General features: G+C 39.1%; 1 protein-coding gene across 2 annotated transcripts in view; it reads left to right on the top strand.

The window, feature by feature from the left end:
* Positions 1 to 12,114, top strand: part of SLC25A13 (solute carrier family 25 member 13) — a 222,051-nt gene that overhangs the window by 197,627 nt on the left and 12,310 nt on the right. For both annotated transcript variants that reach the window (XM_012558304.2, XM_004386134.2), the window contains one exon: positions 10,259 to 10,397. In XM_012558304.2, coding sequence (XP_012413758.1) covers positions 10,259 to 10,397 — 139 coding nt within the window. The remainder of the gene's footprint in view (positions 1 to 10,258; positions 10,398 to 12,114) is intronic.

Below are 12,114 nucleotides of genomic sequence, written 5' to 3' on the forward strand. Positions count from 1 at the left end.
AACTGTGCATGTAGGCATTTTTGAAATGGTGTATCTTTGGCTATGTGTATTTTTACCAAAAAAAAAAAAAAAGAGTTTGAGAAGTTAGAGGTTGATATGTTGTGGGGTTGTTAACCAATGTTACAAAACAACATGTGTACTTCTGTTTCATGAGAAACGATTTGTTCTGTAAGCCTTCACCTGAAGTACAATAAAAAAAATAATTAAAAAAAAAGATCTTCTACTCACTGTTGTCTTTATAACTGAGGAATGGAGGCCCAGAAGTCTAATGGAATTTAGCTAGGCTATCTAGATAGGCGGGGGGTGAGGCTAAAATTGAAACTCAGTTTTCTGACTCCAAGTCCAGTGTTTTTCTTGCTGTCCCGTTCTGAATGTAAGACTAGAGCTTTGCAGAAGGATGGGGACTACAGATACTTTTCTAAGGGTCATTTGCATGCATGAAGCTATGAGAGTGGGTAAGGTCTCCAAGCTGCTGGGAAACCAGTGACGGAACTCGGAGACCACCCACATTAGGTGGCAGAAAGAAGTATGGGTGGAGAAAACAGAAGCAGCTGTCAGGTGGAGAGTTGGAATGAACAGTGTTGTGAATGCTAGCAGAGGAAGCGATGTGAGGGAGAAGAGGTCAGTGGTATCCAGTGCTACAGAGGCCAAGAGGGATGAAGACAAAGAAAAGATCTTTAAACTTAAAGATGGAGGTCAATGGTTATCGTTAAGAGATCAATTCAAGTAGCATGCAGAAACCTATATGAGGAATAGGTAGGTAACCGGTGAAGAAATATAAGCAGGTACAAACCACTCAACCTAAAGGTTTTTACTGTGAAAGTAAAAAAGGGAAATAGTCCAGCAGATAGAAAAAAAAGTAGAATCAAGGGATGTTAGAGGAAAGATGAGAGATTTTTTTGTTTTAATTTTGATGAACCATGCCTGTCTATAGACAGAGAGGAAGAAGAGGCACTGTAGGTGGAAGGATTTGAAGTGTCTGGAGATAGCAAGATTAGATATAAATATGGCTCTAGAACTTTCAGGAGGCAAGTAGAGATAGGGTCAAAAACTAAGTGAAGATGGTAGCCCAGAGAGGTAAACTGACTTTTGCTTTGAAGACATTTGCAAAACACCTGGACTCGAACATTAATTCTTGAAGCCTCACTGGACAGCCAGGTACTAAGGAAGCCAAGTCCAAAAGAACAGGGCCAGGACTAAGGTGAGGCCAGAGAGCCTAGGCACAAAATTTAAGGAGTCACCCAGTTTTCAGTGCCAACTCTGCATTTGCAGAAGCCTGATAGTGAGTGCCTTCTTAAGGTTTGTACCTTAGGCTCCTCTTGCCTTACCCTGTTCTGGTCCTGGAAACCCTGGTGGCTTAGTGGTTAAGTGCTATGGCTGCAATCCAAAAGGTCTGCAGTTTGAATTCACCAGGCACTCCTTGGAAACTATGGAGCAGTCGGAATCAACTCAACGGCAACCGGTTTATTCTTGGTGCTAAAGAAGATCGTTCCCCATAAAGCTGGAATCTCACAAAGGAATACACCTTTGTTGGTGGAAGGGTAAAATAAAAATGCCCCCTCCCACTACCCTGGGCTACAAGGAAAACTGCCTTGATTCTGAGTGGAGGGAGGGAAAACGGAGGGGGATAGGAGGTAAAAAAAAAAAAAAAACCCTGCCCTAAGGATCAGGAGCTCTAAGCTGGCCCTCATGTGGCTTTGCAGGCTGAAATTTATATTCCTTGGGTGATGTGAAAAATCTCACACTGGGAGTTTACATTAAAATACTCTTGAGTTGGTAGCACTCCAGGTGCCTGACAAAAGTAAATACAAGTCCTCTCTAGAGGAACCCACCTTCAACCCAGATCTCAAAGAATCAAATCGTTATAGATGTTGTGCTAAGGAAAATAAGCAAGTCACAGTCAACGATCTCAGATCACACATGGAAATAAGGCACTTTAAGAAGAGATAGCAAAAACAGGCAGTATTTTAGACCTACAAAGATTTAAGTTATTCAAATTATCAGAAATATAAAATGAACTTTTTTTGTTTTCTTTTAAGAAATTAAAAAGAATGAAAATACAATGATTAAATTTTAAATACAATAAATGATCTTTAACAGCAGATGAAACACAGCTGAGGAGGGAATGAGCAAACTAAAAAATAAGAGAAAAAATTAGTTCAGAATGCATTTCTGAGAAATAGAGAGTTTGAGAAAGTACGGAAAGTGTTTGGTGGTCTAATAGGTATAATTGGAAAACCAGAAGAAGAGAACATAATGACTGAAGATTTTTCATAAATAACGAAAGCCGTCAGTCCACAGATTCAAGAATTATAACAAATCCCAAGAGGGAGAAATAAAAATAACCCTCATTAAATATGTCAGAGTGAAACTGCAGAACACCAAAACTAAAAAGCAGCTCTCAAGTGGCTAGAGAAAAATGCAGATTGCCTTCAGAGGAGCAGTAGTCAAAGTGACAGCTAACTTAGAAATGAACAGTTGAAGCCAGAAGGCAGTGGAATGATACCTTCAGTGTGCAGAATAAAAACCTTTCAACCTAGAATTCTATACCTTGCAAAAATATCTTTCAGGAGCAAGGATGAAATAAAGACATTTTTTAGACTAGCAAAACTCATAAAGCATGTCCTTAATAGACCCTTATTAAAGGAAATTCTAGAATGTTCTTTTGGTAGAAGGAAAGTGATCACAGATGATAAGTCTGAGATGCAACAAGGAATGAAGAACAAAGTAATAAATGTTTATTTTAAAAAACATTGCCTGAGTTTAAATTTATATATATATGTATATATAAATAAATTGGTAATTATAATACTTAATTTTTTAAGCTGGAATTAAAATACATGGCAATGATCAGGGCTGCTGGTAATTTAGATCTTCTAAAGTGCCTGTATTTTTCAAGAGGAAGATAAAAAAGACTATGATAAGCTAACTATGCATATTAAAATTTCCAGGAGAAACACTTAGACTAGAAATAGAGTGTGCAATTTTCAGACAGATAGTGAGGGGAAAAAAGAAGGTAAGAAAGAAAAGAGAAGAGAAATTGAAAAGGTAGGACACATTTTCTACATCAGCTTTGTGAAGGTGACATGACTGGAAGCTTGGAAACTAAATTCCATGCAATAAAATTTCATGCTACTTACAGGATTTCCAGCCCATCTAAATGATGAGCATCATTGATGACAAAGCAACATGCAATAATAGAACAATGTCACTGACAGAGGAACGACATTTCCTACAGAAATACCTGGAGTTGCCCAGATGATTTTGTTAGAATTGCAGTGAGTTTAAGAAGAAACTGATATTCCAGAAGTTCCTGGATTAGAGAAGCCAAATAAGAAGCATTAATGTTTTACATTCAAACTGATATAATCTCCATGTTCCCTGATAATGAGTGTTAATTTGTTGGCTGGTTTATTTGGTTTTAACACTAGTGACACAATGACAACACAATGACATCACTTGGCACCAGTAATATTTCTCAACAAGATACTGAAAAGCACCCTATTCAAATTCCAGGCACGTGGTGCATAGCTGTCCCTGACTGGGCAGGAGTGGCGCTGCCAGGTTGTGTGTATCTAAGGGTTAACTCACTTGAAGGAAACCAAGAGGAATGCTTAGGGATCAGGAAATGACATGCTGCCCATTGTTTGTAGCTCCAGGACCAAAATATACAATTATACATGCCAAATAAATTCAAAACCTGTAAGGTAGGAAAAGAGGGGGTGGCTCTGACTACAGGTGCCAAAAGCATTAAATAACCTCTCAGACAAGGTGCACCACTGTTGTCTTGAATGCTGCAGGGTCCCCCAGTCTGGCATTTTTCCCCCGTGTTAGACAATGTACATTCACTGCAGGAGTCTCTGCTAAGCCTCCATCTCCCAGACCTGCTGGCTCCTGCTGACTCCTGGTGCCCGGCCCGACACAGAGGTGCCTTTGTGAGTGTAATTACCTTTCCTTGTATTAGAAATAGTCTGTTTAGAGCTGTATTTGCAGGTACAACTAGAATAAGTAGGAATTAGCATTCGAAAGGACCTGCCCTGTTTTCTGACTCCTTTATCAGCACCATCCTTCAGGACTGGCTTTTTTCTCTTTGGATTGATTGGGCAGATGTGATACCATCCAGGATGAAGAGCTTTAAAGGAAGAAAAGGCGGGGTGGGGGGAAGACATTGAAGATAGTTCTGTGTGTGTGTGTAAGCTACAAATCCTGTTGTATTACATCACTTGACAGTTCCATGTCGGGCAGAGCTGCCAGAGTGAAGGTTGAGTGGATGATTCCAGCAACTTAAAGAGTTGATTGAAGCTCCCTTGGGCTTTCAACACAGCATCCACATCAGAATGGCATGGGAAGCAAAATAAATTTTTTTTTTTTTTTTTTTTTGCCATGATAATACCGTGGCCAATGTCTCGAAGCCTTTGTAATTGGCCTGTGTCGATTGTGGACTATTAATTCACTTGAAGTTGTGAGATCTACCCTTAAAAAAGCTTTCCTAGACTCTAAATAGAATGATTATGGAGAGACTTTAGAATGATACAGAACTGGAATGGAGCCAATTAAACTAGATCTGAGTTTTGATCCAAGTTTATTTACCTGTAGGTCTAACCCTGAGATGCCTTTTATTTTTCATGACTGTGTATTAGTGGGCTTTTTATTTTAAAAATAGTAACAATAAGTTCCCCTCTTCAGAGAGAGAGTACTTTAATGGAGTAGATGGATGTTAATGAATTAGGTTTAATGAATTAAAAATTAGATTGTTGTATTTTGCATTTGTTAATTTCCCCCAAGTGATTTTACAAAGGAAATTCAGGGGCCAGGAGGGAGTATCTAGGGGCAGGCCCACCTGGAGAGCCCATGAAAAAGACTTGAGACAGGTAAACGTGGGGATTTTCTTAAAGGCCGGGAAAATTTAAAGATTTATTTCAAGTGGCTTACACTTTGTAATTTATTAATTTTTTCATGGCCAAAGTCATTCTTTTCACGTTGCTGACGCAGGCTCTTGGGCAGCACAGAGTTTTTCCCTTTATTACAGAGTTGCCCATTCAGAATAGCTGATCTCTTAGTAAAAATGATACATGGGGTGAGTAGAATTCAAGTCAAACAGGTTTAGGTTTTGCTTTAGGACTGGAGAATGGGTGTTCACCACTGAGGGAAGAATTTATCAAGGAATCTGGGAGAGAAACATTTTCACAGTTGGAACTTTAAAAGCCTTTTTAACATCCTGCTTCCCTTTTCATTGTGCGGGAGCAACAGGTCAGGTATTGCCTAAGGCAGGCTTACAAATTGGCACCTGCCTTTGTGCCTGAGACCTAAAGGAAGTGGTGGGGAGAATGAGGCCAGAGAAATTTAATAAGTCTGTGCCTTTTTCTCCAACCTTCTGCAAAGGTAGCTTTCCCTGGGAGTTTGGCTTTGATGCCTGGGTTGTGAGGCTGGAGATAGCCCACCTCCTGACTCCAGGGTTATTTGCTGCAGGGAGATGCTGAGCAGGCACTGGGCTGTGTAACCAGGCAGGGGCAGAGAGAGGCTGGGAGACACTCACCACAACCTCCCCTTACATATGTACTGCAGTAGCCACTTTATACAGGAGTTTCACAGTTATTACTTCATTTAATCGTTAACTCACAGTTCCTGGGAAGAAGGGGCCCTTGGTAGTTTTTACAGGTGAGGAAGGCTCTGATTCCTCCCAGTGCTCATCAGGGGCAGAGGGGAGGGTTGCACCAGGTGTTCTTGATACCACGGTCAACGGAGATTTGCGTTTCTTAATGTTTTAATTTGTTTGCAAGGTTGTCCTATCTCTGTGGAGGGTGGCTGTTCCACAAGTTCTCTTTCTTTCTTGACTTTCCTTTTCTTCTTTTTTCTCAAATAATCGGAAATCTAAGATTGCTTACACATTCTAACATTTGCTTTAGTTGGCAGAGATTATTTGGCCACATTGTCCAATTCCTGGTAGGAAAAATACAAAATAGTCCTAACTTTCCTTTAGGTCTTCACAGAACAGCTCAGCCTTTGTCTTGGGTTGGTTTGTTGTGTTTGTCTGTTTTTTGATCAACTCCATTTTTCTTCTTAGTCACCTAGAGCTGTTTTCAAACTTGTCTTGAAGCATGTCAGACCTATTCCTAAGCACTTGTTTCCACACTGATACATGATTTATTGTCATGATTTCAGGAAGTGAGGAAGAGGCTCTGATGGTGGAACATTCAAAGGTTCCTTCTTGGGAACACTAAGCTGCTGCTTCATGGTATCTCATTCTTCTTGTGTCATAGGGATATTTTTCATTTTAAATCTTGGCTTCTCTTGGCCTTGTTATCATATTGAAGCCATGTAGCAGAAGATTCGCTAGTCTTTCTCTTTTCTTTTAACTTAAATATTCCAGTACAAAATTACTGACTGTTTCCTCCTGGACTTTGATGTATCCTCAATTAATGATATGTCTTTGATTGAAAAACTAAATGCTTGATTTTGGTTTCTAATATATTTTTCCAAGAAATGAGTTCATTTTTTGGTTTGTTTTTTGCAGAAACCTTACAGTATATCCCAAAGCCTCTCATTTCTCTTTTTAGTTGTGGTCTTCTTATGGGACTTACAGCAGAGCAAAATCAGTGTCATTGGGAACATTTCTTAGGTCCCAACTGTGAGCCAAATATTTTGAAAAGTGTTATATATGTTTCATCAGACAGTAGTTCCTGTCCCCTGGTAGCTTATTACCTGAAATAGGCAGCACTGACATAGGCAAATATAAGGGCATGAAGAAAGCTTGACCAGCATTTACGAAAGTGTAGACAGTGTGAGTTGTGTGGAATTTACTCCCTGTTGGTCTTCAAGCTAAAGGAGCCTCAGTGGAAAAGGTAGTACATGGGGTTTAAATGAAGAGTTGATATTTAAGAGGCTGATATGATTGATTAGATGAATGGGGCATTAAGTAGCTCTTCCCAAAAGGAATCAGGTTGACAAGGGAGAGGAAACTGGGCAAGTGAAGTTACTACAGTTGTCCCTTGGTATCCATGGGGAATTGGTTCCAGAACCTCCACAAATACCAAAATCTGCAGATGCTCAAGTCCCTTATATAAAAGGGCATAGTATCTGCATATAATGTAGGCACATCCTCCCCGTATACTATAAATCATCTCTAGATTATTTATAATACCTAACAATGTAAATGCTATGTAAATGGTTATTAATGCTTACACTTAATGCTTTCTCAGTCTTTGCAAGCTCAAACAATGAGTGCTGGAGAGAGACTGAGGAGGCTACAGCAGGGTATGCCTACACATCATTTCATTTACATGGATTCAATGTAGAACTTGGCTCTAGGCAAATTCAAGTTTTATCTTTTGGAACTTTCTTTTTCTTTTTTTCCCAAATATTTTTGATCCGTGGTTGGTTGAATCCACAGTTGTGGAACCTGCAGATACAGAGGACCAATAAAACTTTGACAAGGGTGAGAATATGGTGCCAAATCCACCGGACAACCAAGACCAAAGATAGTGGTAGAGTTTTTGAAACAACAAATAGAAAGGAAATTTAGGTAATATGGCTACAGCTGAGGAATGAAAGAGATGTTAGATCAAATCTGGCAAAAGAGAAGAAATACACCATGAATTTAAGGAGAAGAAAAGGCATGACCCAGAACCACACAAGCATAGTTGTTAATATTACTGTTGAAGGAAGTACTTCAAAACATTTATGTTAGTTGTGGTGTTTATCTCTGACTGGTGAAAATCATGAGCAATTTAAATTTTCAGTACTGTTCTGTATTTTCTATGATGAGCATTTCATGCTTTTATTATTGTTATTGTTGTTAGTGGCCCTCAAGTCGAGTCCAATTCATGGCAACTCCAAGTGGGCAGCATAGAGCTGCTAAGCATTTAATACTTTTATAATCAGAAAGGAAAAATAAAAAAAAACATTTTAAAGGGAAATGTTACTTTCAAAATGAATGAGCAGAGCATAGACTGAAGTTTGACTTTAAGATGTAAAGATTTGGGAGATGTAGTTAAAGGTAAAAAAATAATAATAATAGTTTTAGTAAGAAACCAAATTTGTGGGAAGAAAAATTATACTAACAACATTTACTCCAAGGTGATTTGTTTAGAAAGTCAGTAATATGGCTTTGTTTTTTACTGTATCAAGGAGCCAGACCTGAAGAAGATTTAACTGATCTTAATTTGAGGTGGTTGTTTGGTATCTACTTTGAGCATCTTCTGTACAGAATGTACATCTGTACAAATAGCTAGCAGAACTTACAGGAAAGTCTGGAAGCAAGATAGGGAAAAACAAGAGAAAATAGAGAAACAAAAGTGTTATAGTATTAGCCTTACACAGTAATTGCCTGAATAGTAATTTAAAAAAAAGAAAGAAGAATCGTAAGAAGAGGATCTGACGCTATACATGAGTATTGACATTATACAGTACTTTTTCCCCCTTGCCCTGGGGAAGCTGGAAGAGCTCAAGTGTTCTGAGTTTTGGACCTGTCTCTGGCAGTGCCTGTGAAGTTGTCCCCTGAACAAATGTACAGTTGGTAGATTAGATGCCCTAGATATCAGTTGTCATACATATTAAGTGAGAAATTTGGCTGTAATAGATTTTGTGGTTCTTACTTTCAGTAAGACATTTAATGGGGAATGGGAGCATTTTTGTGCAGACAAGATACAGAAGCATGGGCTGATTGGCAGTACATGAGATGGATCTGCCTTTTTTTGAATACATGTTCTCAGAGTGAAGAGGGGTAGGGATTGATGTCCCTCACAGAGCATGCTTGTTGCCTGACACATCCATAGGTGGTTGACTGAGGAATAGCCAACATGATAATCCAGATTCCAAACATTTGTTCTGGTTGGAAGGATGGATGGGCCAAACTAGGATTAAAGTTAATAGAATTAAACATGAAGTCCTGCTTATGTTACTTTTTTTAAGGCAACTCATTTACAATAGACCTGGGATTCCTTTGAAAAAGACTAAGATGAAGGGTTCTATTACTTACAAGTTCAGTTTGATCAAGAGCGTGATGCAGGTATCAGAAAAGCAAAGGGTACAATAATAGTTGTTTAGTGTTAATGAACTTTGACAGATTGGAGCCTAGCGTCAGACAAAAATACCAAGATTCAACATCACTAAAAAAAAACAAAAAACAAAACTCATTGCCATCAAGTCGATTCTGACTCATAGCAACCCTATAGGACAGGGTAGAACTGTCCCATAGGGTTTCCAGGGAGTGGCTGGGGGATTGGAACAGCTGATCTTTTGGTTAGCAGCTGAATTCTTAACCACTATGCCACCATGTCTCCTCAACATCACTAGACCTTTATAAATGTCACTGGGCTTGGCTAGATTCTGTTGAATTTGGATGGACTCATTTTCTTTTAGGAATCTTTTGATTCAGTGGAAATTCTTTAGGTATTAGAAACCTGTGAAAGAATTGGTATTAAATCATTAGGTGCTGAAAAGAGATGTGACTTCCTTCCCATTCAGCTTACTCAAAACATAATATATGTTTTAAGGTTTTCATCATAATGTTATATCATATTTCTAGGTACTGTCATCAATTCTCAGGGCATTCCTGTGGCATTATTTTGGCACCAGACATTATTTGCTTTAGGAGCTAATTGTTCTATACACAGCTCTTAAATGTGTCAGAATTATTGTAAATATTTTAAGGCTTTAGAACAAGCATTTATTAATGTATCATAAGCCCACGAGTGGGGAGCAGTATGTGAATAAACTCTAGGGGGATCCCATGAATCTCCTGAAAAGTTATATAATTTTTTAAGTATGCATAATTTTTTCTGGGGAAGAGTTCAAAGCTTTCATCAGATTCTCAAAAAAAAAAACAGCCTCCCCCCATCATATATAAAATTTGTCTACGTCCTTGTGTGTAAACAAAGAAGTATCTTGGTTTTTGCTGCCCATCTTCAGCTGAGACCAGAGTGCTGATCCTCCTTGAAATGCCAGTGATTTGCCACCACAGGGGTTTACAAAGGCAGCGCTACAAAGATGTTTTAATAGAAGTCTCACCATTAAAATAAATTGGAACCCCCCCCCTCCTTTCTCATGCCATACAACAAAACTACTTTTTTCTTTTTTAATAAAGTTTAGATTTATTGCTTGCAGAATTCAGGTAATTTTTTCTGTTCACCTTTCAACTTGTGAGTACAAATTCGTTCTTCTTTAGGAATATTTTGTTCTGAGGTAAGTTCCAGCGAAGCTTGATCTTCTCAATGGGATATGTGTTTCATGTGGTTTTCCTTCCTTTTCCAACTCACAGGGTGCCAAAGCATGCTTTCTGCGGGACATTCCTTTCTCGGCCATCTACTTCCCATGCTATGCTCATGTGAAGGCTTCCCTTGCAAATGAAGATGGGCAGATTAGCCCGGGAAGCCTGCTCTTGGCTGGCGCTGTAGCTGGTGAGTGTCCCTCACAGGGTTCTGTCACTTTCCCCACCAGCCACCTGTCTCTTCCCATCCCCATTCTACTGCACTGGAATTTTTTGCTAATTTTTCACAGATACATATGAGTTGTCAATAGATTGCTTTGAATAGCTATTGAAAAAAAAGTATAATCTTACTCTGGCAGGTTAGATTATTGGACAGTCTTAATTTGTTAATTCTAAAAAAGGCTCATTAAAAACTGTCTCATTTTGTGGTATTGTTGGAATTCAATTCAAGTTGTGTATCATTTCATAGTTTCACTTCATAGTGTAAGAATGGTAGCTGTTTCACCAGATGTAAGTGTTTGTTCCTAGATACAAACAGTGCATGAAAGTTTGTCTGTAACTTAAGCAGTAGTTACTATCATTTAGAAAAAAGATGTGTAGTAGAGCCAGAAATGACTTGGGCCCATTAGAGGTACCTGTTTCCTCCTAGCTGTATAAAGTTATATAGGAGCTGTGTGTGTATGTATGTCTGTGTGTGTTAATTGGATCACACATAAAGATGACTCTCATCTTGTTTTCAGTGCTACAGTGAAAATATCAATAGGAAAAAAAAAAAGATATGGAGGTTGGCTTTTACATCCTAATTTAAATTCTTAGAGGAAATTTGATTATAGCCACAACAGGGATCAGTCAATTCTTTGATAGTCTTCCTTGTCCAGAGAGCTTAAAGGGGATGGCACAATCTGGCTTACTGCTCCAGGTGGTGAAAAGCATTTAAGGAGTGAACAAGCCCTAAGGCAGTCATGGGATGACTGGGTCCCAACATTTTTTATGCAGGTGCCGTCCTCATCAGATATGTGGCTAGAGTCTGAGCTCTTCCCCAAGACAGTGGTGAGAACAGAAATTGTTTGCTGTTTTGTGGGTTACCATGTCTGGGCTGTAGCCCGAGGAACCCCTGGAGGCAGGAACACAGCTTGCTGTTGTTAGGTGCTGTTGAGTCAGTTCTGACTCCTATTGATCCTATGTACAAGAGAATGGAACACTGCCCATTCTTGCACCATCCTCACAATCATTCTTATATTTGAGTCCGTTGTTAACAGCCACTGTGTCAATCCATCTCATTGACCCTCCACTGACCTGCTTATTCACTGACCCTCTACTTTACCAAGCTTGATGTCCTTCTCCAGGGACTGGTCTCTCCTGGTAACATGTCCAAAGTACTTGAGATGAAGTCTTGCCATCCTTGCTTCAAGGAGCATTCCAGCTGTGCGTCTTCCAAGACAAATTTGTTCATTCTTCTGGCAGTCCATGGTATATTCAATATTCTTCGCCAACACTGTAATTCAAAGGCATGAATTCTTTTTCTGTTTTCCTTATTCATTGTCCAGCTTTCACATGCATATGAGGCAATTGAAAATACCATGGCTTGAGTCAGGCGAACCTTAGTCCTCAAAGTAACATCTTTGCTTTTTAACACTTTAAAGAGGTCTTTTGCACGTAAAAGACCTATACGATGAAAACTACAAGACACTACTGCAAGAAACCAAAAGAAACCTGCATAGGTGGAAAAACATAACCTTGCTCATGGATAGGTAGACTCAACATTGTGAAAATGTCAGTTCTACCCAAAGCAATCTACAGATACAATGCAATCCCGATCCAGATTCCACTGGCATTTTTTAATGAGATGGAGAAACAAATCACCAACTTCATACGGAAAGGGAAGAGGCCCCAAATAAGTAAAGCAT

This window comes from Trichechus manatus, unplaced genomic scaffold, assembly GCF_000243295.1.
Source record: "Trichechus manatus latirostris isolate Lorelei unplaced genomic scaffold, TriManLat1.0 scaffold00156, whole genome shotgun sequence".
NCBI classification, from domain to species: domain Eukaryota; kingdom Metazoa; phylum Chordata; class Mammalia; order Sirenia; family Trichechidae; genus Trichechus; species Trichechus manatus.